Source organism: Gorilla gorilla, chromosome 7, assembly GCF_029281585.2.
Source record: "Gorilla gorilla gorilla isolate KB3781 chromosome 7, NHGRI_mGorGor1-v2.1_pri, whole genome shotgun sequence".
NCBI classification, from domain to species: Eukaryota; Metazoa; Chordata; class Mammalia; order Primates; family Hominidae; genus Gorilla; species Gorilla gorilla.
In genome coordinates, this window is record NC_073231.2 from 31,811,852 (window position 1) to 31,839,724 (window position 27,873).

Sequence of the window (27,873 nt, forward strand, 5' to 3'; positions counted from 1 at the left end):
CTGGGAAGCAGCAATTCAACATAAAAAGAGGACCCTCCAAGCGATCAGCTCACAAGACAGTTTTATTGAATTAGTTGCATGCAGGAGCAATTCTGTTCTTCCCATGAGCAGCAGAGTCGAGTATTAGAGTGCAGGATCCAGAGCGGGGAGAGGCTGGGCAGAGTTGGGGGCCTGGAGGCTGGGGCCTGGTTACTTGGTGACGTGCAGAGCTCTCTCTGGGGGGCTGCAGCTCATCTTGGGGGGAGCTGGACTCAGATGCCCCCGTAGGCGCAAAAGCAACATCCACATCTCACTCCTCCCTGAAATAAAAAACAGTTATCCTCCAAAGTAAAACATCCTCCAAAGGAAAAATAAAATTCCCCGTAACTTCCTGGCTTTGTTCTTGGGCTCTGGCTCCGGGCGGAGTCATTCCCACCAGGCTATAGAGTCTGCACTTTGTTTGTTTTTTTGTTTTTTTGGCTCCCAGAGACTCACTGGGCCCTGCAGGCCCGCAGGAAAGGCCCGCCTGCTTACCGGTGCTTTTTGCGGTATTCCTGCAGCGCTTTCTCCGCCACGGTCTCCATAAATTTAGGGTTCTTCCTGGAGACTTCTACAGGGACCGTCACAGTGATGGGATCAGAGTCAAAGAGCTTCACGACCACCTCAGTGACACCGGAAGGAACGTCCGAGTCAGAAGTGTGGGAAGCCACCTAAATGGAACAAAAGAAAAGAGAAGAGCTGAAATACTGTGGTCAAAATGCATGCGTTCTGCAACAGAAGTCAGGCTTCTGATAAGGAAGTCCTCCTGCTCCTCCAAGAAAACCTAGAGAGCTGACCCCATGCTTCTTATACATCTAGACATAAGTACAGCTCAGTGGACAGAACGGACCTGGTTCACAGACACTCATGTGTTGGGGCAAATGTCATCTGCAAATGACCAGCCCAGGGAGCACCCCAAAGAATAAAAGTGGTTTCCAAACATTTGCTTTAGGCAGCCATTGGTCAGAGTAGGGTAGAAAAGGAATCCAGAGGGCCTGGAGGGAAGAAAGAAAAGAAAAAGAAGGGTTCCCAGTACTAGAAATAAGTTTTATTTGATTTTTTAATTTTATTTTATTATTTTATATATATATTTTTTTAAGAGACAGAGTCTCACTCTGTCACCCAGGCTGGAGTGCAGTGGCGTGATCACAGCTCACTGCAGCCTCCACCTCAGGGCTCAGGCAATCCTCCCACCTCAGCCTCCTGAATAGCTGGGACTACAAGTGTGTGCCACCACACCTGACTGATTTTTGTATTTTTTGTAGAGAGGGAATCTTGCTGTGTTGCCCAGGCTGGTCTCAAATTCCTGGCCTCAAGCAATCCTCTTGCCTCTGCCTCCCAAAGTGCTGGGATTACAGGCATGAGCCACCATGTCTGGCCTAGAGAGAAGTTTTTATCACTGGCAGAGAATGATGTACTAATTCATAAGCCATTTTACATGCCAGAGGGCAGCCTTGTAGCTTTGAGAAAAGAACAGAGGCTTCTGGTTTATTCACAGATTTGTGCACCAAAACAACAACAACAAAATACAGGCTTGGCAGCCAGGCAGTCAGGTTCAAATACCCATCCAAGTCATCTGTCAGCTATCACACCTTGGCCAAGCTGTGGAACGTCTCTTACTTTGCTCCTTTGTAAAACAGGGTTATATTTTCCCTGAGTGGGTGATGAGGCTTCAAGGCAACAAGGGCGCCTAAAGTTTTCTATTTTCTGCTGTGTAATAAATGCTCAGTCAAAAGCACACATGCCCCTGCTCCCGATCACAGCTCGGGCTCCCGAGCCACAGCATGTGGCCGGGACACAGCTCACCGTGGTGACCCGCAGATAGTACTGGTCTTCGCCTTGCGTGAGGTTTGCCAGCCGGGACACCCAGTTAAACTGCTCGTTCAGCTGCTCCAGCAAGGAGGAGGTGTTGAGCATCTTCCACTGGTAGGACTTCAGCAGCTCGTTGTATTTCCTGGTCAGCCTCTCAGCGACCTGGAGGGATTCGTCGAGCTCCCGCCGCAGCTGAGCCTGGGAGGGGTTGTTGGCGGAACAGTCTGCCCAGAGATGGAAGAAACGCAAGTGAGAAGTGTGAAGGGAAGGCTACAAAGGGATAGAACCATGAATGAATGGAAGTTAGCACATGCAGCGGGAACAAAAGCAGTGCTTCCCTAAGGGAAGGGCCACAAACTGGAATTGTCCATGACAAAATAAAGGTTTTGCCTCGGAATGTGAATCTAGACACTGCTTCCGTCATCCAGAAAGTCTTTTGGGTTTTTTGTTTTTGTTTTTGTTTTTTTGAGACAGAGTTGTGCTCTGTTGCCAAGGCTGGAATACAGTGGTGAGATCTCGGCTCACTGCAGCCTTGACTTCCCAGGCTCAGGCTACCCTCCAACCTCAGCCTCCTGAGTAGCTGGGACTATAGGCACATGCCACCATGCCCAGCTAATTTTTGTATTTTTTGTAGACACAGGGTTTCTCTATGTTGTCCAGGCTGGTCTCGAACTCCTGGGCTCAACCCATCTGCCCAGAAAGTGCTGGGATTACTGGTGTGAGCCACCACGCCCAGCCTGAGAAGCCTTGCTCTGGAAAAATACGCCAACTGACCTAAACAGTGTGCTTCGTAACATCATTGATTTATCTTTGGGTGCCAGACCCTTATCTCTTTGGTGGCAAACTGTGTGACAAACTGTGTTGACCACACTTCCAAAAGCACTGATCTCGAGTTCTCCATGTTCTCAGACCTGGAGTGGCTCTCATTGCCCTAGTCCCTCCCAGGAATCATTTCCAGAGAGGAGGAATATTACTCACAGCTGCCATTCGTGTGGCACTGCCTGCGTCCCAGACACCGCAGAAAGTTCTCTCTGGATATCCTTTTTCTCTAAGAATTGGATCTGTTCTGACTTAAGGATTAGGACTTAAGTCCTAATTTTACCAATAATGAAATAATTTTTACCAATAATGAAACTGAGGCCCACAGAAGTATCAATAAATAGCTTACCTAAAGCCACAGAATAAATGATCTCTGGGCCCGGGATTGAACCAGGGTCTTCAGCTCCTAAGCTTGGGCTCTTCCTACCCTGGATCTGTGGTTCTGGACAATCCTCCAAGCTTGTCTTTTTTGTTTTTTTGAGACAGAATTTCGCTCTTGTTTCCCAGGCTGGAGTGCAATGGCGCGAGCTCAGCTCACTGCAACCTCTACCTCCCGGGTTCAAGCAATTCTGCTGCCTCAGCCTCCAGAGTAGTTGGGATTACAGGTGCCTGCCACCACCCCCGGGTGACTTTTTTGTATTTTTAGGAGAGACAGGGTTTCACCATGTTGGCTAGGCTGGTCTCAAACTCCTGACCTCAGGGGATCCACCCACTTCGGCCTCTCAAAGTGCTGGGATTACAGGCGTGAGCCAATGCACCTGGTCCAAACTTGTCTTCTCAGCGTGTCTGTAGAGGTGGCAGTTCTGGTGCCAAGAGTTCATGCAGCTGATGCACTGGCACCTGGTGGCCAGGGGTCCTTGCCTGCCCACCTGCCCACCCATGGCTGGTCACTGAGTTCATGAAGAGAGCAGGGAAAAGAGAATTCATTCCTCTTGGCCCCGGGCTGCAGGTTGTCAGATTCATTAAGAGCTGGAAACTGTCCACTAGCTCTTAAAACTACTGTTTTCCTCCCCCTAAGGTATTTCAAAAATATCCAGAGGCAGGTACATCAAACGTGAGTCAGGGGAAGGGAGATTTTGCATATGCTTTAGGATGATGACTGCAATCATTTATAGTAAACAAAATGTTAGGTGGGGAAAGAAACAGAATTACTAACAAGATGCCAGGTTGGAAATAAATATGTAATAAATAAACTTCATTATTTTACCAAAAAATAATTTAAAAATAAGAAAAACTAGCCAGGCGTGCTGGCTCACACCTGTAATCCCAGCACTTTGGGAGGTCGAGTTTGAGACCAGCCTGGCCAATATGGTGAAACCCTGTCTCTACTAAAAATATAAAAATTAGCCAGGCGTGGCGGTGCACGCCTGTAATCCCAGCTACTCAGGAGGCTGGGGCAGGAGAATCACTTGAACCCAGGAAGCAGAGGTTGCAGTGAGCAAAGATTGCGCCACTGCACTCCAGCTTGGGTGATAGAGCGAGACCCTGTCTTAAAAAAAAATAATAAAATAAGAAAAATCCTTGAGAGCTGAGGCTTAGTCTAGAATAGAGGTTCTCAACTGGGGTGACGCTGTCACCCAGGGAGATTTAGCAAGTTCTGAAGCTGGTTGTCACAACAAAGGGAAGGGAGCTGCTGACCTCTAGTGGGCAGAGGCCAGGAATGCTGCCAAACACCCTGAACTGCTCAGGACAGCCCCCAACGACAAAGAATGACCTGGTCCAAAATATCAGCACTGCTCACACCTGTAATCCCAGCACTCTGGGAGGCTGAGGTAGGAGGATCACTTGAGCCCAGGAGTTGGAGACCAGCTTGGGCAACATAGCAAGACCCCATCTCTACTAAAAATAAAAAAATTAGCCAAGCATGGTGGAGCACACCTGTAGTCTGTTACTCAGGAGGCTGAGGCAGGAGGATGACTTCAGCCCAAGAGGTCTAGGCTGCAGTGAGCTGTAATGGTGCCACTGCACTCCAGGCTGGGTGATAGAGAGAGACCCTGTCTCAAAAAAAAAAAAAAAAAAAATCAACAGCGCTGAAATTGAGAAATCCTGGTCTAGAGTTCCCAGGCAGTACATGCTTATATGGTTGCAAGCACCTTAAGTAACAGTAGGCAGTCCTCTTCAGTGTAGACTATTTAGCTCAGCTTAGAGAATTATTCTTACCAATAATTCTCTAAGAATCTATCTCAGGCCAGGCACAGTGGCTCACACCTGTAATCCCAGAACTTTGGGAGGCCGGGGCAGGCAGATTACTTGAGGTCAGGAGTTCAAGACCAGCCTGGCCAACATAGTGAAACGCTGTCTCTACTAAAAATACAAAAATTAGCTGGGTGTGGTGGTGCACACCTGCACTCCCAGCTACTTGGGAGGCTGAGGCAGGAGAATCACTTGAACCCGGGAGGCAGAGGTTGCAGTCAGCCGAGATAGAGCCACTGTACTCCAGCTATAATCAATGACTGTTAAGACTGGCACTGGCTGCACTCTCAACTGTAATCAATGACTGTTAAGATTGGTGCCAGACCTGAGCCCAGCCTGGGCAACAGAGTAAAAATCAGCATAAGAGGTCCAATCTGGGCACAGGCATCTGGACATCTTTTCTTCAGGCCCTAACATGACTTTCTTGTGGTGAGGTACCATGTAATTGATGCCACTCTATGATATTTTTATAGAAAAAGCCCCAAGGCCTGATTGTGCACTCATCTACAGCAACTTATACTTCAGCCTGTTAAAGCACAACTGTTTATTTTGCAGTGGCTTCTAAAATTATAGGAGTGAGGCTAGGAATGTTTAACTAGACCCTGGCGGCCTGCCGTGGCAAACTCAAACTAAGCATTAAGTAAGAGCAAAGCCACCAGATCGATAAGCTGTTGACAAGGGGAAACAATTAACTCTTTGTGAGTATGAACTGCTGTGTACCAGGAACTAGTCCAAATACTGTCACAGCTGTTATCTCTAAGTGGAAAGAAGTTCACCCATAACCAGAGCTGGTGAAACGGAGGGGGACAGTTAAAGGGAAATATTCCCTTTGCCTAGGAGACCAACCAACCGACCAAAGGGACTATTGCTTGGATGCCCAGGTACTGAGACCTGTGACTTCTGTGGCCAGAGGCTGCGAGGGGCCCCAGGAGAGAACACAGCGCCCTAGAATTGAAGCCCAGCTCGCCCATGTCGGGGTCAATCTTGGATAAGTTATTAACCTTTCTGTGGCTCAGTTTCCTCAGAGGGTCATTCTGAGGAAATGAGGAAATGTATGTCGAGTGTTTAGAACGGTGCCTGGCCTCTGGTCAGTTTTGTTAAACAAAACACATACTGTCTGCAATGTCATAATCTGCAGAGGAAAATGAAGATGGCTACTACGCTTGGCACTTGGGAACAGAATCACTGGGGAGTCCCAGGGGGATGACTTTTTTCAACAAGCTTTTTTCAACATGGGGCCGACCAGGTGAAGGGCACTTTTGCATCTCTAACGACATCTCACCGACTTCAGGGACAGCCTCGCATCATCATCTCATTCTAAGATGAGGAACCGAAGCTGCATGAGGCTCAGGACCTGCCCTGGGACACAGCTCAAAGGCTGCAGAGCTGGAATCTAAACGCTTATCTGTCTGACTCCATAAAGGCAGCACCAGTGAGGCCCCAGTGACCCCAGGACACAAGGGGTCAGAGAGGGCGGCTTGTGATCTGGACCCCAACTCACCCACAGACAAGATCTCCCGGCACTTGTCACACTGGTCCTTCATCCGCAGGCAGCCCGTGGAGTTGTGGCGGATCTCCCGGCACACAGTCCGGTCATCGTCGCCTTCTGGGGACACACAAGGGAAGAAGAGTCAGTCATCCAGCCATGCAGAGATGGACTCCACTGATTTCTATTGTTATTTTTATTTATTTTTTAATTTAGAGACAGGGTCTCACTCTGTTGCCCAGGCTGGAATGCAAAGGTGCAATCATAGCTCACTGCAGCCTCCAACTTCCAGGCTCAGGTGACTCTCTTGCCTCAGCCTCCCGAGTAGCTGAGACTACAGGTGTGCACCACCACACCCGGCTAATTTTTTAAGTTTTTATTTTTGTAGAGACAGGGTCTCACTATCTTGGCCAGGCTGGTCTCAAACTCCTGGCCTCAAATGATCCTCCCGCCTTGGCCTCTCAAAGTGCTGGCATCACAGGCATGAGCCACCATGCCCAGCTCAGTTTTTTTCCTCTTTAAATAAGGATAATATCACCCTTGTGATATTGCTGGAGAAAAATCGAGATGACACCCGCTGAGCCCTCGGCATGGTTCTCAGCATCTAACGAGTTGCTCAAAAGGCCATGAGCTTCCACCCCTTCTCACCTCGTATGAATTCTGTGGGCGGGTGCTGGAAGGCCGGGCTGTGGAAGTGGATGTCCATGGCCTGCTGAGCCTCGTGTATCATCTCAAGGAAGGGCTGGAACATGGCGTGGAAGTTCAGGGGCTCGTACGGAGAGAAGGGCATCAAGCTGCGGACGATGCGGGACTTGGGAAAGAAGAAGTGAGGCCTCCGGTGTGGCAGGCTGAAGGGTAGGTAGTGGTAGGTGTCCTGGGGCTCCCGGGTGAAGAACCTGTCCTGGAAGAGCTTGTCCATGATGCTGGACACGCGGCTGAAGTGGTCCTGCATGACATCCAGCATGTGCGTCTGCTGCCGGTCGTTCTCCAGCAGGGAGTCGATGCGGTCACCATTCATCCAGAAGTAGAAGGGCGAGCTCTGGTTCAGGAACTCCTCAAGCTGGGACAGCCAGCATGGGCACAGTTAGGAGAAGCTCACCAAGGCCACGGCCTCCTGGCCTCCCACCCCCTGGTGAGCCAGGCCAGGCCCTGCCCATGGCTGTAACAGTCACACAGCAAGTGACCAATAGCCCAGCTGGGACCAGCCCCCAGCACCCCATCTGTCAGGTCCATGCTCTTTCCTTTTATCTCCCTCCATGGGGGACAGTTTTGAGACACCTGGGAGGCCCCAAAAGTCACAAGGCCCAACATTTCAGATGCATTCACTGTCATCTTTGGCCACCAATGATATCCACCCCCTGCTCGGCTAAGGGCCAACTGATGTGACTTCAGGGATTGGAGCAATTCACTGAGTCCCAATCAAAAAAGCCCTGCAGCAGAGGACAGGAGCAACACTAATATACTACAAAATCTTACATTGGCTGGGCATAGTGGCACACATCTATAATCCCAACAATTTGGGAGGCCAAGGTAGGAGGATTACTTGAGCTTAGGAGTTTGAGACCAGCCTGGGCAACATGGCCAAACCCCATGTTTACAAAAAAAAATACAAAAATTAGCTGGGTGTGGTGGTACGTGCCTGTAGTCCCAGCTACTTGGGAGGCTGAGGTGGGAGGATCACCTGAACCCAGGAGGTCGAAGCTGCAGTGAAACATGATCACACTACTGCACTCCAGCATGGGTGACAGAGTGAGACCCTGTCTCAAAAAAAAAAAAAAAAAATTCTTAAATCCTTCCACATAAGTGGACACAGGGCTCTGCCATCCCACAAAGCGGTTTGTTATGTCATCCAGCTAAGCACTGCTGCATGAGTTTTCTAAGAGAAGGTAGATACCTGGCCTACATCCTTTTGATGACTCCACTCTCTCTACTTATGCCAGACATTACCAATGGAGCATGGCACTCTGGGCAAGCCAGCCAATACTAATCAATTGCATCTGGCATGCGGAATGAAGCATATTTCACTAGGCTCCCCTCCTTCCCCACTCAGAGCCTTGGCCACTCATGTGTCCCCTTTTCACCTGGCGGCCAACCAGGCCTGAGCCACTTCTGCAGACGCGTGCGTAGAACTTCATGCAGGTCTGTTTCAGGCAGGGCTTACACTCTTCCCAGAGGGCCATCATGGTCTCATTGCACACTCCTGGGAGCTCCTTCAGCTTTGTCTCTGATTCCCTGGTCTCATTTAGGGCATCCTACAGGAAGACACAAGGCTGGCTGAGCCACACAGAGACCACAGGCTCATGCACTCAAAGAGCTGCTGGGTGCCAGGCCCTCTGCCCCAGGGCAGGCCTTCCCACAGGCTGGCCACCCAGCATGCAAGTGCCTACCCTTGCTCCAGTTCAAGCTTCCCCTCATTCGCCCACCTGGAATCCCCTTGCCACCTGGCTTGAAGAATCCACTCATCCTTCAAGATCCAACTGTTCCCTAACTCCTAGAAGCTTCCCAACTCCTGGAACCCATGTGGACACCACCTCTCTCTGATCACCTACTCAATGACTACCCTCTCACTGAAGCCTCATTTCCTATTCTCTGCTTCTGGTGTTTAAATTTCATCTTCCAAAGCAGGCTGCAGACTCCCTGAATCTTACCTTTCTATTGCAACCATGCCTCCTGGCGTGCAAAGGGAATGGCAGGCTTTCAACACCAAAGCCACACCAGCTGTCAAAATTCTCTAATGGGCCCTTGCCACTTGACCGAATAATTCTGTAAGAATCTGTCTCAGGCCAGGTGCAGCAGCTGACACCTGTAATCCCAGCACTTTGGGAGGCCCAGGCAGGCATATTACTTGGGGTCAGGAGTTCGAGACCAGCCTGGCTAACATGGTGAAACTCCATCTCTACTAAAAATACAAAAATTAGCTGGTGTGGTGGTGCACACCTGCACTCCCAGCTACTTGGGATGCTGAGGCAGGAGAATCGCTTGAACCTGGGAGGCGGAGGTTGCAGTGAACCAAGATCAAACCACTGCACTCCAGCCTGGGTGACAGAGCGAGACTCTGTCTCAAAAAAACAAAACAAAACAAAACAAAACAAAACAAAACAAACACTATCTCAAAGGAATCCCCTGACAAAGAAAAAGATGCTTAAAAATATTTGGCACAGTATTAGCTTATGGCAAAAAAAAAAAATCAGAACCAACCCAGATGCTTAAAAGAGACAGATTAAACAAACTATGGTTCATATAAAGGGTAGATGGTACATCATTACCAAGGATGTTTATAGTCCATTTTGAATATTATATGTTAAAAATTCATAATTTTAAATATAGCCACTGTCAAAAAAGCATAGAAGAAAATAATAGGAAAAATAGATCAAATGTTAACAGTGACTTGTCCTTGGGCAAAAGGATTATGGAAAAACTTTTCCTTTTCTACTTTTCTATATTAAAGTCTCTATGAATGAGTGTGTTAGTCTTCAAAAAAAAAAATTAGCCTATCCACACCCCAGAGTTACGTGAGGTCTTTGTCCTGCTCCATCATCCCCTGTCCCCTGCTGGGCAAGGACAACCCACCTCCCACTGAGCCAAGACACAAGCGCCACCCCTGCTACCAACTTCCTTTCATTCTGGCTCACCTACTCCTCAACTAAGAAGTAGCAGGCTCTTTTCTCCAAATGTATGTGATGTGCTTTATTACAAAACCAGAATTGTTGAATGTCAAACTCCAGTGATAACCACAAAAATGTGAGAACGAGTCATGCCCCTTCCCCAGGAGCTATTTGAGGATTCTCATAGAATGGTGAGAACTGATACTAAGGCCAAGAAAGGGCATGAAACTTGAAAAAACGGTAGCGCCACATCCAGGCCAGCAATCCCTGAAGTGGCTCCTATGGAGCTGTGCTCAAAGCAGCCAGGAAAAAAAAAAAAAAAAAAAAAAACGAATTCCCTGGTCAGTTTGGAAAACTCTGGGTTTCATGGAGTTACACAGGTTTCTTTACTGCAGAACTTCTCAGAGCCTTTGAAATGCTTTGAACATGCATGATGGATCATGAAGCTTGCAGGTAGCTACATCTTAGCATCTGAAGTAGGGCGACTGTGAGAGGAGGTTTGTAGGATACTCTTAAGGAGACTTGATTTCTTAAATAAGTTGTTCATTGAATTATAGTGTTTTAGTTTTGTCAAATCATTAAGCACAGGCTAGACCTGCTATATCCACTACTGGGCTTAAGATGTTTCTTTATGAAGTAGTCCAGAACTCTAGGAAGACGTGGGGTGCTGTGTGCCTGCCTTAACCCTAACCATATCACCCCTATTAGATAAGCTTCCTGAAGGTTGGACGCCACCCCTGTCTGGGCCCCTGCCGCCACCCCATCCAGAGCCTGCTTGGAACTAGCACGTGATCAGGGCTTAGAAACATCTATTGAAATGAATCTGGGCATTAGGCCCTGGGCCAGGCTCATAACAAAACCAGATCCAAGATCTCACTCCCTGATGCTTTCAGAAGCAAATGAACCTTCCCTACTTCTTAACTGCAGCCCCAGCATCAGCTGACACAGCCTGGGAGGACTGCGGGTCACCATGGCAACCCAGCAGGGCACCGCGCAGTGACCCCCTCCCTCCCCTCCAGTGGGATGGTCAAGGCAGGGAGGCGGTCGCGGCTCCTCCTGACCTCTTTCTTCTTCTTGGCTTCTTCTAGGTTGCTGAGCAGTGTCTTGCGCTCTTCGTTTGTTTTTTCTATGAGAGTCTTTATCTGTTTCACCCCGTTGACAGCATTTTGAATTTCCTTATTGACGTACTTACTTCCCTGATCGGACATTTCTGCAAGAGAAGTGCAAGAGGCAGAATGAGACGAGAGGAAGAGGTGGCCTCGGGACCCTGGAATGAGCTGGATGGCCAGAAAGGCCCGTTCAGTTCAGGGGCTGTCAAGGCTGGGACCCCCACTCCTGCCAGCAGGCAGCAGCATGGCCCCAGCCTTGCCCTGGCACAGGCTCCCATCACAGGCTCCTTGCTGACTGCACCCTACTGCTTAGAAATGCAGACCATGGGAGCCGGCACACCCAGAGTTATGCCCAGCCACTGCCATGTGCCCCTGGAGAATGAGCTGGGTGCAGAAGAAACTTGGCAAGGAAAAAAAAAAAACCCAGAAGCGTCAGCTTTGAAGCATCAAAATATAAAATATTGTTATTTTGGACACAAATCTTTCTAGAGTTCAGTTTAAACAGACATGTGTATTTCTTTGTTCCAATGCAGTGCCAGGCGACAGGAATAAGAAGATGAGTAAATGATTAAGGCATAGCACTGGTGACAAATGCAGCGAAACACTGTGTCACCTAAGTGCTACTTCACTGGTGTTTATCCCATGCCAAGCACTGCGCCAAACACTTCGTGTGCAGTTTACATAACGCTCCAGCCCCCCACCATGCCCACTTCGCAGAGGGAGACATGGGAAGTGTGATATGATAAAGTGTGTTCATCAGGTAGGAGGAGTACGTTCTGGAGGTCTAACATACAGGTGGTGCTTATAGTTAATAACACCATATCATAACTGGAAATTTGCTAAGAAAGTAGATTTTAAGTCTTCCCACCATCCCACCATAAAAAGTGGTCATCATTTCAATGTATGTGTATTTCAAAACATCACGTCATATACCTTAAATATACACAATTTTTATTTGTTAATTATATCTCAATAAAACGGGGGGGGGGGGTGGGGAGGGTGTCATGAGATCAAGATAGTGGCCCAAAGTCACCCAGCTGAGAAGAGGTGAAACAGACTCACACCCATGTCTGATCTGGGTTTTTAACAATGATCCTGCAGAAACCGTCAGCTCACAGGAGGGACAAGCTCTGGGCACTCCAAAGGGGAGAGGGATAAGAGCTCTAGTGGTCCAGACACAGCTTCATGGAGGAGGCCTGGGAGCTGGGCTAAGGGGCCTGGGAGGGGAACAGCTGAATGAAATGCAACAGCCGAAAGTGCTTGGGAAATGCCTGCAAATGCCGGCAGTCTGATGCACGCAGAGCCTGAACCAGGGGCCTGGGAGCTGAGGCTCAGAGTGGGCCCAGACACAGGCACCCAGACCCAGCGCACAAGATAAAAACGGTCTGTAACACTGGGGCCTGATAGAGAGGCACTGAGCAGAATCAGCTACCCTGCCCTCTGACCTCATCACCCTGTGGCCAGAGGAACATCATGCTTGGTCTACTCACCCTGGAGCTCATTGTCTGAGACCGTCTGGTCCCCCAGGACCTGCCCACTCTCCCAGGTCAGCAGCAGCCCCACAAACAGCAGCAGAGTCTTCATCATGCCTCCAATTCTGGAGTCTTTGCACGCCTCTGTTTGCAGAGAACAGGAGACCGTCATGGGAACAGCTAGACAGCCTGCTGGCGTCCCGCCCACCTGCTGCCTGCAGCAGCTCCCCAGGGCCTCACTGCCCTCAGCTGTCCCCACAGCAGGCACTGCCGCACTTTTATTCCTGAGGAAATGGGGGGAAATGACCAGACTTGCCATGGACACCTCGAATGAAAGAGAAGACAGGAGGTGCAGGGAGGGAGGGACTGCAGGACAGCGATGTTGAGTGGAAGAAATAAGAACCGTGGCATCGGAGGAGCCAGGCTCTTGTCCAAGCCACATCCTCCCCGACAATCAGCGAGGCACACAGGCTTTCTGCATCCTGGCCTCCTTGTCCAGAGTGGTATCGATCATGTCAGACACTGAAAATACCCTCCTTAGGTCATGCATCCGCCCCTCCCCATGCCACCTCCACAGAGGGACTGCATCCCAGAGACCAGCCATGTCCTCTGCAATGTGCACCTAAATCTTCACCCCAGCAGACGCTCCCCATCCACCACAGCGCTGCAGCCCCCAGGGAGTCTCAGCACCACCTGAACTTGACTTTCAAGAGCCGGAGGCAACAGCAGCCAGCCCTTCACACCGAATCCATCTGCATCCCTAGTGGGAGACTTGGGCCGGGCTGCCTGTGCATTCAGGGGTGGAAGTAGTGGAAGCCAGGAAGGACAATTCCCTTCGGAGAGTAGAGAGGGTTCGCAGTGGGCCGAGGAGCAGGCTTCCCAGAGAAAGTCCCTTTGGAAGGATGAGTCCCTTTGCTCTGCCAGGCCCTCCACACTGCCCATCCCCTCTAAGCCGACAGCAGTCTGCCCTGCCAGTGTTCCTGCCACCACTGGGCTGGCTGCCCTGAGCCACGGGGCACAGGCCATAGCCCCGGTCTTACACAATGGACCCTTTCCCAGAAGCTGAGGCTGTTGCGTAAAACAGAAACCCCTCCCCCTGCACTCCACCCCCACCATCCCACTCCCAAGAACTGCTTATCTGAGCTCACCCATTTCCCATCACAGAACCAACAGGACGATGGGGTTCCCCTTCCTGAAATGGTTCACATCCAAAGCCCGCTCAGCCCAGCAGGCCCATCTGGACACTCAGTAGCACATTAACAAGGAGTGTCTCTCATGAGAAGTAATCAGGCGCAAAGAGCCAGGGAGCAGCGTGGGAGAAGAGATGGGGTCAGCGCCTTCCCCAGAGATGGGGTGGGTGGCGGAGACCGGGCTCACCAGTAAGGCTGTGGTCTCACGGGCTCTGCCCCAGCTGCCCACTGAGCCCTGAAATGCCTCCAGCAGGAACAGAGCCTTTGTCATGCCAGAGAGACAAAGCCAGCCAGAAACACCTCTCTGCCAGGGGCCCCTGAAAGCAACAACTTCTGGAAAAACCCATTCAGAACTAGGTTCTGACCAGAAGACAGGGTGTTGGGCCATGAAGAACGGGGCAGCCAAAGGCAAGATACAGGAAAGGAATTCCAGACTCAGCAGCGGGCACAGAGTCTGCTCCGGGGAGCCTGGGGTTCCTGGTGAGCCATCCAGCTCAGACCTGGGAAGGGGGTCGTTCTCTCACCCAACCCCTCTACCCTAGCAGTGAGGCTGAAGCCCAGAGAGGGCATGGGACTCCCTAGGGTCCACAGCATGCTCATGGTAACCCTGGGATGAGAGCCCAGCCCTCCCGACCCCTAGTCCAGTATTCTTTCCTTGATTCCAAGTCACTTAAATATCTGAGCCTCAGTTTCTTCATCTGTAAAATGGATCTAATCCAGACCTCAGAGAAGGGAATGTGTTCTGTAAACATGAGGGTCTTATGTAATCATAGTAAATTCTGACTACTTCCAAATTAGACTGAGGTCTGAGGCTGGGCATTGGCAGTGTCTAATCAACATGTCTGGAGAGGGGCAGGAAAACGGAGACAAGCACACAGAGGCCACCTGTGGTCCCCCGGACTGTGTGGCTCTGCTTTGCTGAAATGATTGACCACTTTTTAAAATACTTACGAATCACTGCAGGGCTGGTTATAATGTTGGTTCTGAGACTGCTTTTCCAGCCAGTCTGCAGGTACAAGGATGCTGCTGATACAAGGAATGTTCTAGAACCGTGAATGCACAGCCGACCTCCTTTCCTTTGCTCGGACTCACCTCCCCCCTCATCTCCTCTGCCTCCTGGGAGCCTGGCTGCCAGCTGCCCTGGGTGGAAGAGCCATGCCAAGGCCAAGGCCCTCGAGTCCCCAGCACTACCACACAGCCTCATTTTCCCTAAGAAGGCTTAAACCACCTGGCCTTGCTCCTTCTACCAGAAAAGGCCGGTTCTGTGGACAAAGGGGCTGCTCAGGGGAAGAGGAGGAGGAGAAGATGGCGGGGTGGGGTGGGGTGGGGTGGGGGGGCGGGGGGAGCAGGCAGACTTTGGGAGCAACTCCCCTCCAGGCACACCCTCCTGGGAACTTTGAACTGAGCAGCTTCCCAAAACGTTTCCAAGCAGGGCTGGGCTGGAGGCTTAAGAAAATCAATGACCTGGCAGGGCGCGGTGATTCACACCTGTCATCCCAGCACTTTGGGAGGCCAAGACAGGCGGATTACTTGAGATCAGGAGTTCGAGACCAGCCTGGCCAAGGTGGTGAAACCATGTCTCTATTAAAAATACAAAAATTAGCCGGATATAGCAGCATGCGCCTGTAGTCCCAGCTACTCGGAGGCTGAGGCATGAGAACTGCTTGAACCCGGATGGCGACGGTTGCAGTGAGCCGAGATGGCACTACTGTACTCCAGCCTGGGCAACACAGTGAGACTTGGTCTCAGGAAAAAAAAAAAAAAGAGAAAAGAAAGAAAGAAAATCAATGACTGTGAACAGGGAGCCGTGGGGAGGATGGGAAGACAGTGAAGAGGGCACACAGATGGTGAGGGTTTCAATCCCAAAGCCCCGGCTCCTATCTGCTTCTTCAAATGGAGAAAACTAAACCAAAAGGAAAATAAGAAAAATAATCACCAGTAATTCATATCACCCGGAGGCAAATGTTAGCACTGTGGTATATTTCCTTCTGTCTTCCATGCAGTTTATACAAGATCCTTCACATTCACCATCTTCAAATATTCTTTAAGGGCATACTTTTGTGGCTATGTAACACTCCACTTTCTCACGGACCCAAGTTTATTTTACCATTCGCACAAGATTGGCCATTTCAGTTGTGCCCAATGCCCCACTATTATTATAACTTAACATTCTCATGGGCATCTTTTTTATATAGTATCTGTACTTTCCTTTAAATTCCTAACCTCTCCGTTAAAAAAATAATAATAAAAATCATATTTTTTTTTAACTAGGTCCAGAAATTCTGGAAGGTCAAGAGGCTTTGGCTCTAATCCCAATTCTGATACTTATTTGCTGTTTAGTGTTGGCACCAGTCCTAAACCTCTCCAGGCCTCAGATTATCATCTGTAAAATGAGACTGTGGAATCAGAGGTCTGAGGCCTGGTGGATCTTGTGTGACTTTTCTCTGATGCACCTCAGATGCATTAGGAGGCAGAAAAAGTCGGATTTTGGTGGTTGCAGCATATACTGAAATCCGCAGCCTCATACTTACAGGCACAGTGTCCAGAGAGCTAGAGAATTTAGAAGAAAACTAGATGACTCATGCATGCAAGCCGACAGCCACAACTGAGAGATCCGCATCTTCGCAGAGGATATGCTGCAGGAAGGAGCTCCGTGCAGGCCAGCTCCGTCACCTGCTAGCCTGGGTCTCCCGCAACGCGGCAGGTCTCCAGGTCTCAGTTTCCCCATCTTTGCGAAAGGATGATCATTATATCTGTTCTATTTACCCCCCCCCCCCCCCACTACAGAATTATGGTTGGAGCTCGTGCTCTCAGGCGGCGGTTGCGCCGGGGGCCCCTGGCTCAGCTGCCTGGTGATGGGGTTCCGGCCACCTCCCCTCCCTGGCTTCCTGGGCTCCGTCGAAAGCGCAGGGGTTGTGACTGCGAGCTGTGTCATCCCTCTCTGCCTGGCTGCCATCCCCTGCCCGCCCATCCGTCCTGGTGTGGCTCTGCTCAAGGGTAGGGAAGACGGGGACATCTCACCGGTCAGCGGCACCCTGTGCCCTCGCGCTCCTCCTGGCGACGCCGCGTTGTGAGCACTGGGAGGCGCCGTATTTATAGCGCTCTGCTCGCGCGCGCACACACCCCCTTTGGGGCTGGCTGCAAACCTGCATGACTCACGCCCAAAGAATGCCGCGGAAAGCAAGGGGAGCTTTCTGGAAGCCGGGAGGTGGGGGCCGGTGCAGCACCGGGCTGGGGGCGCCGGGGGGCGCATCATCACCACGAATAGCTGTGCTGGCTCCAGGAGAGACCCTGAGGTGCGGCCGCTCGGCGCTTCCAGTAGGGAAGAGCCTGAACTCGCGTGCCCATCTGGGAGCCCCTCTCACGCGGTTAGCCCGGCTGTCTGTCCCAGTCCAAGACACAATCTCACAGTTCCCTGGCCCTACTGACCTTAACCTTCACATTACACAAGCGCCACTTCTCTTGACCCATTTAAATAGTAAAGAGTCGGACATAATGAGGGTGGGATGGAGAGGGGCCTTGTGCTGGAGAAGAGAGCACAGGAAGTATTGAAACGCCTACTCCTGGAAACATCACACTGATGGGGGTCCCTGGACTGACCCGCCAGGCCTGGAGGAAACAGAATTGTGTTTAGGAGTGATCAGAGCAGATATGTGGAGAGCCAGAAGGCCTCTCCGGGCTCCTTGATCCACAGAGCTTAAGCAATCACTGTCCCCATCTTCTTGGAACCCAGCCAAGCAGGGTGGGCTTCATGGGTGTGGGACCCTTGCAGATCCACGTTTGGTTTAATGGGCTACTGTGACGGTCTTGAAATTCTTCATAGTTTTTGAACCAGTGGCCCTGAATTTTTATTTTGCCCTGAGCCTTCCCAGTTAGGAAATCAGATCTGTGTCCAGAGGGGTTTGCTGGTCTCCAGCTGCTGGAGTTCCTTCTGCTGAGAGCAGGGAGAATCTCCTGTCGCAGCCACCCCACCCCCTGGCAAGGAGGGGGAAATCCATGAACTCTGGAGGTGCAGCTACTTCTTGGGGAAGAAACTGAGCTGCCCATTTTGGAGCCAGGGATGTTTAAGCCCCAGGAGAGAAGTCAAGGGGCTGGCAGTTGGGGCAATGGGTGGACAGGGCGGGTACAGGCAGTCCCACTGTGGGTGGCAGACTTTGAAAACCATGTGAAACAAAGGGGCTTAAAGGAGAGCTGTGTGGTCAGGGGCTGAGTTTTCCAGTTCAGGATCAGGACTATGGAGGCACAACATGGAGGCCCAGTCCCTTGCTTGCCCAACGTCCAGGGGCCACTAGGACCCCAGTCCTTTTCAGGAGGCAGCCTGGGGGAATCTTCAAGGCCCATGAGGAAGTGGGAGAACCCAGACCAGGTCCATGAAAGTCTGATTACAGTCCTACGTGTGCCCCTAGACACTGGGTGACCTCAGACCAATCACTTTGCCCTTGGGCCTCAGTTTCTTCCATCTGGACGATGAGGAATCGGGAATGGATCATCTCCACGGCTCCCTGCAACCTAACCTAGAGCCAAGCCAAGTATTAGAAGGTCATTAACCCAGAAGAAGAAAAAAATACCCCAGAAGAGGCTACACTTTATTTTTCTTAAAAAAAAAAAAAGTCTAATTATCAGTAACAGCTACATTTTCTGTGGACAGTGCCTGCTCCTTAACAGTGCCTGCTCCTTATCAATACCTGAGGTTAGAAGAATTGTTTTTGAGCTCGCTCCTTGTAACTTTTCTGTTCTGTAGCTCCCTCAGCATCCGGAACAGAAGGCATAAATCTAGTTATATTTTTAGAAATTAGACTTTGGAGGTCAGTCAGTGAGATCTGCCTTAGCCAGCTGAATTAGGGGAGGGGAAGAGAGGAAGAAAGGATTTGGGAGAAAATAGCAGGATTCACAGATTCACAGTCATGACTGTGATCCCCTGGGAATAATTACTTGATTATTCCCACTACTAAGCAAACAAGGTTCAGAAGGTCAAACTTTGAGGAAAGAAAAGTGTAAATTTTGAAAGCGCCATAAATGCATCACCAGATGTTTAATATTCTAAGTAGATCATAGACGTTGATTGGTTCAGGACTTGCACACTGCTTGATTCCTACCCCATCCCCAGCATCTGCACCAGGTGGTCATCCTGCCCATGTTTGAATGCCACCAATAACAGGGAGCTCACTACCTTCCATGCAACCATTTATCTAGTAAAGCTGTTGATAAAGTTAGGGCCTTCTTTGGTTGAGTCACAGTCTGGCTCATGTATGGGCCAATCCGGAGCCCAGTTCTGCCCTCTGGAGCCACACAGGGAAAATCCAGCCTATCTCTCCCATAGTGCCCCTTCTGATATTTGAAGGCAACGTAGTCTGCTTTTCCCAGTGACCTCCAGGCTTGCAGCTCCTTGCCTTGCCGTGGTTTGCAGACTTTTCCCCAGCTCTTTGACATTCTGGACCTCATCTCTCTTGAAACTCTTGGCCCAGCCCTGGACCAGCCAATGCCAGTGGGGAGCCTTGGACCAGCCAATGCCGGAGGGCCTGAGCACACAAAGCAGAACAGGACCACCCCTTCCCTTGCCCTAAGCACTCCAAATAAGCTTTATCAGATGCTGAGTCACTGGACTGATTCGTAGAGAATGCATCATCTTCTTGGCAGGTGCTGCTGTTTGATACTCTGTCTCCCATCATGGACTTACACAGCTGGGTTTGGGGCATTAGCTTGATTTATTTTCTTGGATAGTCAGGGCCATGGGGAGGGCCAGGGAGGGATGAGTAAAGACCCTTGCATTTATCTGTTTATCTATGCTTTGTGCACCATCTCTGGCTGCCTGAACATCTCTGGGGCTGCTTCGTTATGCAGTGTCCTTATTACACATCCCCAACCAGCCTTTGTCTGGCTCAGCACCACAAGCAGGACAGCTCAGCCAGCAGTTTGATACAGCTGGAACAAACTAGGAACGGGCAAGAGCAGTATGCTGTGGCCTGTGATTAAGAATCACTCTCAGATGGGCGTGGTGACTCACACCTGTAATCCCAGCACTTTGGGAGGCTGAGGTGGGAGGATCACCTGAGTCCAGGAGTTCAAGACCAGCCAGGGCAACATAGCAAGACCCAGTTTCTACAAAAATTAAAAAATTAGCCAAGCATGGTAGTGCACGCTGGCCATCTCAGCTACTCAGGAAGCTGAGATGGAGGATCGCTTGAGCCCAGGAGGTCAAGGCTGCAGTGAGCTATGATTGCACCACTGCACTCCAGCCTGGGCAATAAAGTGAGACCCTGTCTCTCAAAAATAAAAATGAAAAAAATAAGAGAATCACTCTCCAAGGGGAGCAGGGAGGGAGGATGGTGAGAGATTGGCCAACCAGTACACAGTTAAAGTCAGATGGGAGGGATAAGTTCTGGTATTCTATCGCATAGTAGAGTTGAGTACAGTTAACAATAATGTATTGTGTATTTCTTTTTATTTAACTTTTATTTTAGGCCCCAGTATCTATTGCTCCCCTCTATGTGTCTATGTGTTCTCATCATTCAGCTCCCACTTATAAGTGAAAACATGCAGAATTTTGTTTTCTGTTCCTGTGTTACTTCACTTAGAATAATAGCCTCCAGCTCCATCCATGTTCCTGCAAAAGACATGATCTCATTCTTTTTTATGGCTGCGTAGTATTCCATGGTGTATACCATAGTATTCCATGGTGTATATATACCATATTTTCCTCATCCAGTCTGCCACTGATGGGCATTTAGGTTGATTCCATGCCTCTGCTATTGAGAATAGTGCTGTAATGAACATATGAGTGCTTGTGTCGTTATGGCAGAACAATTTATATTCCTATATATACCGAGTAATGAGATTGCTGGGTGAAATGTTAATTCTGTTTTTAGCTCTTTCAGGAATCATCACGCTGCTTTCCAAAACGGTTGAACTAATTTACACTCCCACCAACAGTGTATATAAGCCTTCCCTTTTATCCACAACCTCACCGGCACCTCTTATTTTTTGAATAATGTATATTTCAACATAGGTAGAAGAGAGAACTTACAATGTTCTCACCACAAAGAAATGTTTGAGACGGATTTGGTAATTACCCTAATTTGATCCTTACACAATGTGTGCACGTATCAAAACATCACATTGTACCCCACAAATATGTACCATTCTCGTGTCAGTTTTAATTTTTTTTAACTTAGTGAAAGGCTGGGTGCAGTGGCTCACGCCTATAATCCCAACACTTCAGGAGGCCGAGGTGGGGAGATCACTAGGTCAAGAGACCATCCTGGCCAACCTGGTGAAACCCTGTCTCTACTAAAAATACAAAAATTAGCTGGGCATGGTGGCACGCGCCTGCAGTCCCAGCTACTCGGGAGGCTGAGGCAGGAAAATCGCTTGAACCTGGGAGCTGGAGGTTACAGTGAGCTGAGATCGCACCACTGCACTCCGGCCTGGCAACAGAGTGAGACTCCGTCCAAAAACAAACAAACAAACAAACAAACAGATGGATTTGCTAATTACCCTAATTCGATCATTACACAAACGATCCTAGTAAAAAGATCACAAATGATTCTTAGTAAAAAAGAATCTCTTTCCAAGCTGTAATTATTTAATGGGTATATACATTTATTTAATCAATTACAGGCCCACGATCAAATGATGGCTAATAAAATCATATCCAGTGATATCAGCCCATAGATGATACAGATGTATTCTGAGTGATTTTCTCCAGACCTCCGTAAACTCCAGAAACATTCACTCCATCAGTGGGTGTGTCTCATCTTCCCATTCAGGATCTTCTTGGGGAAAGGTCTGAGGCTAGCCAATCCTGAACTGCTTAGCATGTGCCTACAAGTAAACAAATGTTGCTTATGCCACCTTCACTGTCCCTCATGCTATTGAGTGGCTATGTGTTCTGTATTTCACTCCAGAGTTGCTTTACTGTGACCTTTAGCTCCAATTATTAGGTGAATGAGCCCTTCAAAAAATGGTGCCAGATCTGCCTTAAGTCAAACCTACTTTTTCCACAACTACCCAGATGGCAATTAATAATTATTTTAGATCAATGGTTCTCAGTGGAACTACACAATGGATATACAATGGAATCACCTGGGAGCTTTAAAAATTATCAGTGCCTGAGTCCCACCTCCAGAGGTTATGAATGAATTAATTGTGGGTGCTGCCAGAGCATCAGGATTTTAAAACTCTCCAAATCATTTTAATGAGCACCTAGAGTCGAGGACCACTTCTGAATTTACCCCATCTGTTCCTCACTGCACCTCTCTGTCATTATTAGAGCATCTGATATTGTTCTCATTTTATAGAAGATGTAAAAGAGGGCAAAGGAATCTTAGCAGGGTTTTGTTTACACTGAGCTAAAGTCTGCCTCCTTATAACTTCTTTTTTTTTGGTTTTGTTTTGTTTTTTAATATGGAGCTCATCCTGTCGCCCAGCCTGGAGTGCAGTGGCATGATCTTGGCTCACTGCGACCTCCTCGTCCTGGGTTCAAGCGACTCTTGTACCTTAGCCTCCTGAGTAGCTGGGATTGCATGTGTGCACCACCACACCCAGCTAATTTTGTATTTTTAGTAGAGACAGTGTTTCACCATGTTGGCCAGGCTTGTCTTGAACTCCTGACCTCAAGTGATCTGCCCGCCTCTGCCTGCCAAAATGCTAGGATTACAGGTGTGAGTCACCGCGCCCAGCCACCTCCTTATAAATTCTTTGTCCCATATCTTATTTCTAAAGCAATACATGATAAGTTGGTCCTTCCCACAAGACAGCCCTTCAAACATTTGAAAACCAATATTGTATCTCAACTTAAATGTATTTCCTTACAGTGTAAGGTCCCTCAACATCCTCGCATAGAGTGGAGTTTCCAGATAACCTCACTCTTCTCATCCCTGCCCCCAAGGATGCCACATTTCTTCATTGTCCCTCTGTGTGGCTTTTACACCAAACACAGGAGAACTGCTTTGACTTGCCAGGGGAGAGTGTGTCAGGACACTTACTACCTGTGATTTGAGAGGTGTCACTCCCTGTGCTCCCAAGGCCCTCTCTGCTTCCTTTTGTATTATATTATACCACACTGTGCTTCTCAGATTGGCTTGAGCTGACTTCTGGGGAGGTTGTACTGTACACAGAGACAAGGAGGCCACTGGCTCTGGTATTACTCAGAGATTCAGGGGGGAAAGTTAATGTTTAGTGAGTAAACTTCCTTTTCCCTTCCCTCCCTCCCTCTGGCTCTCCCTTCCTCCATTCCTTTCTTCCCTCCTTCCTCCCTTCCCTTCTCTTCCCTTGCCTTCCTTTCTCTCTGTCTTATTTTCAATTCCTCACTAAATCTCCGGCTTCTAAAGTTAAGTGGATGTCTATTTATATACATACATATACATGTATTTATATTTAGAATATGTGTGTGTGTGTGTGTGTATGTGTGTATGTATATATCTATCTAGATATTGATATCTACAAAATGGATTTTGCCTTTTTATCTTTTCCAAAAAATAAATTCAAAATTATATGATACATATTGCTCTGCTATCTACTCTTTTCCACTTCATAAAATATTATGGACATCTCTCTGAGCTAATGCACAGATAGATCTAACTGATGCTTTTTAATAGCTATATAATATTCCATGGTGAGGCTGAACACATTTTCTTCAGCCATTCCCCTTGTCCAAGTTTTTCCTGTCACTCTAAGCAGTGCCACAGTAAACAGCCTTCTGCATGCATCCTAATTTGTTAGAGCCTTTATTGCTCTGTATGAGGTAGATTGTCCCACTGAGATGCCTGGATGAAAGAGAACATGTATTCCTAATGCTCATATATCTTGCCTGATGACTTTCCCCAAAAGCGTCTGTGGCTTCCACTCTGTCTGAGAATGTCCATTACCATATGATCATCAGGCTGGTATTGATCCTTTGAATTTTTGCCAATCTTGTGGGTGAAAAATGACATTTTTACCACTTTAATCTCTTTGTATATTTTTTGTTTTCAACTATTTATTTTTAAATAAAATTTCCCCTCTGTCACTTGTCTATCCATATTGTTTGCTCATTTTATCAAGTTATTCATCTTTTTTCTATCAATTTATAGGTGCTCTTTAAATAGAGAAAGTGACCCTTTGTGTGTTGTCAGTGTTTTTCCAACCAGATTATCATTTTTTTATCTTTGATTACCAAGGACTTTTTGAAGTTTTTATGCAAGTGATTTTTGTTTATCTTTTCCTTTATAGTTTCTAAATCTCATGTCTTGTTTAAGAATGTCTTCCTCTGGCTAGAAGACAGATAGCTATTCTAATTTTCTTCTAACTTTCTATTGTGTCAATTTCTTATTAGATAGGTAATCGAAATGGAATTGATATGTTTATGGTGTATGTGTGTAAGACTGTGTGTATGCGTGTGTAAGAGAAGGATGACGTAGGATCTAATTTCATTTTCTTCCAGATGTATAGCCAATTATGTCAACACAATATATCAGATAAATCACCCTAATCACACTGAGTTGAAATACCATTTTTTCACAAATAAATTTCCCCAAATAGACTTGGATCTGTATCAGGACTTTCTAGTTTATTCCTCTGATTCCTCTCTTCATGCATAATATACTGTTTTAATAACATAGCTTTTAAAAATATTATTTTATTTATTTATTTTTGAGACAGGGTCTCACTCTGTCACCCAGGCTGGAGTGCAGTGTCATGATCATGGCTCACTGCAGCTTCGACCTCCCTAGCTCAAGCAATCCTCCCATCTCAGCCTCCCAAATAGCTGAGACTATAGGTGCACGCCATCATGCCCAGTTAATTAAAAAAATATATTTTTTTAGAGACAGGATGTCAGTATGTTACCAGGCTGGTCTTGAACTGGCTCAAGAGATCCTCCCTCCTCAGGCTCCCAAAGTGCTGGGATTACAGGCGTGAGCCACCACTCCCAGCCGTAACTACATAGCTTAAAAACAATATTTAATATTGAGAAAGTAATCTTCTTCACTCTTCCTTTTCAAATTTTCTTGACTTTTCTTGGACATTAATTCTTCTATATAAACTTTAAATTAATTTTGCCCCATTGAAAAAACATAGCATTAGGCCTGGTGCATTGGCTCATGCCTGTAATCACAACAATCTGGGAGGCTGAGGCAAGAGGATCACTTGAGGTCAGGAGTTCAAGACCAGCCTGGGCAACATAGCGATAACCCCATCTCTACAAAAAATAAACTAAAAAATGAGCCGGGCATGGTGATGTATGCCTGTGGTCCTAGCTAGTTAAGAAGCTGAGGCAGGAGGATTTCTTGACCCCAGGAATTTAAGCCTGCAGTAAGCTATGACAGCACCACTGCACTCCAGCCTGGGCAACAGAGTGCGACTCTGTCTCTAAAAAGAAAAAAACAGTTAAAAGAAAAAAGAAAAAACATGGCACTGTAATTATAATTGCGTTAAATTTACATATTAGTTTTAGAAGAATTCACATTTCTATTCTTTCTTCCTGTGTAGGACAATAACATATGTCTAGAGTTAATTCAAACTATTATTTTTATTTGTAAATGCATTTTTATACAAATTAAAAATATCAGCTCCTACCCTCAATTCAGTAAAACCATTATTATTGAATATTAAAATATATATTTTTTCATTGTGGTATGGCGTGTAACTCTTATATAGTTTTAAAAAATAAAATGAAAGACTTCAAAGATATGTTTGCTACTTCTTTTCCATCATCATGGCAATGGAAAAATTAAAGAAATCCTGATTAAGCATTTTATATTGAAATTATCAGATGATTGTTCACACCTTTTTCTGTCATTCAGCATTCAGCTCCTGTCTCAGTCTGTTTTTTGTTGCTTATAATAGAATATAGCAAACTGGGTAATAAATAAAGAATGAGAATTTATTTTTTACAATTATGGAAGAGGGGAAGCACAAGGTTGAGGGGCTGCATCTGGTGAGGGCCTTCTTGCTGGTGGGGACTCTCTGCAGAGTTCCAAGGCAGTGCAGGGCATCACATGGTGAGGGGGCTGAGTGTGCCAGCTCAGGTTTCTCTTCCTCTTCTTATAAAGCCATCAGTCCCACTCCCATGATAACTCATTCATCCATTACCCCACTAATCCATTAATCTATGAATGGATTAATCCATTTATGAGAGCAGAGACCTCATGACCCAGTCACTTGGTAAAAGTCCCACCTCTCAACACTGGCACATTGAGGATTAAGTTTCAATGTGAATTCTGGAGGGACAAATATTCAAACCATAGCAGCTCCCATTCTTTAAGACACAGTTTAGCATGCAGTGGGTGCTTAATACATGCTTGTTAAATTACCTGAAATAACTTTTCCATTAGTGCAATCTAAGATCCTATTTATTTTTTATTCATATCAAAGCTATACTATCCATGTGGATAGGAAACATATCTCTGGCTCATAGCACCTGGCTACACAATCAAAATACATTAATTTAATAAATGAACAAGAGCCATGCATTACCAAATATCAACTAGATCTTCTTCTCTGAATTACTAAGCTTCATCCTTTACTAGTGAAAATGACATGACACTAAATGTGGAGTTTTAATTTATCTCTCTTGAATTTTATCTTATCAGTGCACTATAGCTCTCTGTCAAGATTGCTCTGAATTTTGTTCTTCCAGTTTTGAGTGAGAAACAAACAGGTAAGCTGGACTTCTGGGTCTCCATCCAGAGCATGGATAGAAATGTCCATCAGCACCCTTGTTATCATGTTAAAAGCCCAACCTGCTGCAGGGCTCCCATAAGGACATTTCTGTGTACCAAATGCTTTGGAGAATACCTTCCCCAAAGCAGTCCCATCCCTCCAGCTCTGATCCTCCTATTTTAATATGTCTAATTCCTCAACACCTGAAGACAGAGATGTTTCCAGTCCTATTTGCAGTAACCTAAAATTGTAGGACTTCCTGCAGGGATCCCTTTTCATTCTCCAGTGGATCATTCAATTAAAAGAAGCTTCCCCTTCCCACATATCCTCAAGCCCTTTCTTTTTTCATCTACATCCAGCCCCGAATGAAGTCAGCCACTTTCATGCTGAATTTATAATTGATTCAGATGAAGAACCTAGGTAGTTTTTCTTTGCTAAGATGTTATTATATTAATCTGGAAGGGTTAAGCTCTGAAATATCTTTTGTAATTAAGCTACTTTTCTCAGAACTGTATCCTTACAGAGTTCATGAAATAAGGTTCATGAACCTAATTAATCAGCCTAATTAATACCCAAGGTTCATAGGTATTAACTTGACCCTATTAAGCCCTCTTTGAAGATTTATCAGGCTACAAGAGGCCATGTTATATAGCATCACCCACTGGTTTAAGAGTGGTATTGCAATACACCTCTTGGCCATTATAATACTCAAAAATTCCAGTATTGGTAAATGTAGTGAGGCAAGAATCCATAGACATGGGAGATACCATAGGGGAAGTTCTGGGAGGAAGTAAAAAAAGAAAGGAGACTCTTGAATTGTGAAAATATCACATAGTTCAGAGAATGGCCTTTAAAAAATCAATTTAACACTTATCTGGAGAAGTCTTCAATTGAGTATGTTGAAGGACTTTTTTTTTTTTCAGGGCATTCTATTTCTTATTGTAAATTGAAGTCAATATTAGAACTAAATTGAAGTTTTCACTTTATAGCCAACTTTGCTGGAACACAGTTATGACATTCCCTTGACTAGTCCTCTGTGTCCTCTCAAAAATATTTTGCTCTTTAACTTCCAAAGGATTGATTTTTGTGGGAGAAACCAAGGCAGCAACACTGCATGAAGCTCCAATTCATGACATTAGAAAGTTCATTAGGGAGAAAAGGTAAAAATTCTGCAGAGGTCTGGGTTGGAGAGGGGTTCGTTAATGAGTTAGGGTTAACCAACATCTTTGTTTCCCTTTTCTTCATGGTAACAGAGATAAGGGATTTTTTTCCCAGCCCGCTCAACCTCTAGTTGGAGCTATATGACTGAGCTAAGGTCAATGGAACAAACGTACCTGATAGCAATTGTGTGACTCCTCCAGGCCTGCCCCGTGATTTTCTCCACTGCACACTCCTTCTATCTCTCTCCTTTCTAGCAAATCTCCTAGGCTACATATTGAAGATGGCAGCATCGCAAGATGGAAGGACACTGGATCCTTGAGTCAACATTTATAAGACAGACACCCAACTTGCCATGGATTGTGATATGAA

The 27,873-nt window shown here is 47.1% G+C and overlaps 1 protein-coding gene and 1 long non-coding RNA gene across 4 annotated transcripts; one reads left to right on the forward strand and one right to left on the reverse strand.

Annotated features, from left to right (window-relative positions):
• Positions 1–44: 44 nt before the first annotated feature.
• On the reverse strand, positions 45–17,128 carry CLU (clusterin). Of its 3 annotated transcripts, none has more exons than XM_004046824.5 (9): positions 16,726–17,128; positions 12,533–12,658; positions 10,995–11,143; positions 8,410–8,580; positions 6,977–7,388; positions 6,344–6,448; positions 1,825–2,054; positions 514–689; positions 45–299 (listed from the first exon to the last, which is right to left on the reverse strand). In XM_004046824.5, the coding sequence occupies exons 1-9, from the start codon at positions 16,958–16,960 to the stop codon at positions 290–292; spliced, it is 1,614 nt and encodes a 537-aa protein (XP_004046872.5). In that variant the 5' UTR covers positions 16,961–17,128; the 3' UTR covers positions 45–289. The 3 variants fall into 3 exon arrangements, with proteins under 3 accessions (XP_004046872.5, XP_055204260.2, XP_004046873.5); XM_055348285.2 differs by lacking the exon at positions 16,726–17,128 and adding an exon at positions 16,236–16,255; XM_004046825.5 differs by lacking the exon at positions 16,726–17,128 and adding an exon at positions 13,208–13,230.
• LOC129524052 (uncharacterized) lies at positions 16,503–27,873 on the forward strand. Its single transcript, XR_008667699.2, has 3 exons — positions 16,503–16,701; positions 26,274–26,341; positions 27,759–27,873. It is a non-coding gene; the product is annotated as an uncharacterized lncRNA (long non-coding RNA).

Excerpts from the sequence above, each read along its gene's own strand:
- CLU (XM_004046824.5), bottom strand. The coding sequence starts at position 16,960 with ATGATGCGCCCCCCGGCGCCCCCAGCCCGGTGCTGCACCGGCCCCCAC. Across the intron at positions 8,581-10,994 it reads AAGCCAAGAAGAAGAAAGAG|GATGCCCTAAATGAGACCAG; the intron begins GTCAGGAGGAGC and ends GTCTTCCTGTAG. Across the intron at positions 2,055-6,343 it reads CCGGGAGATCTTGTCTGTGG|ACTGTTCCGCCAACAACCCC; the intron begins GTGAGTTGGGGT and ends ATCTCTGGGCAG.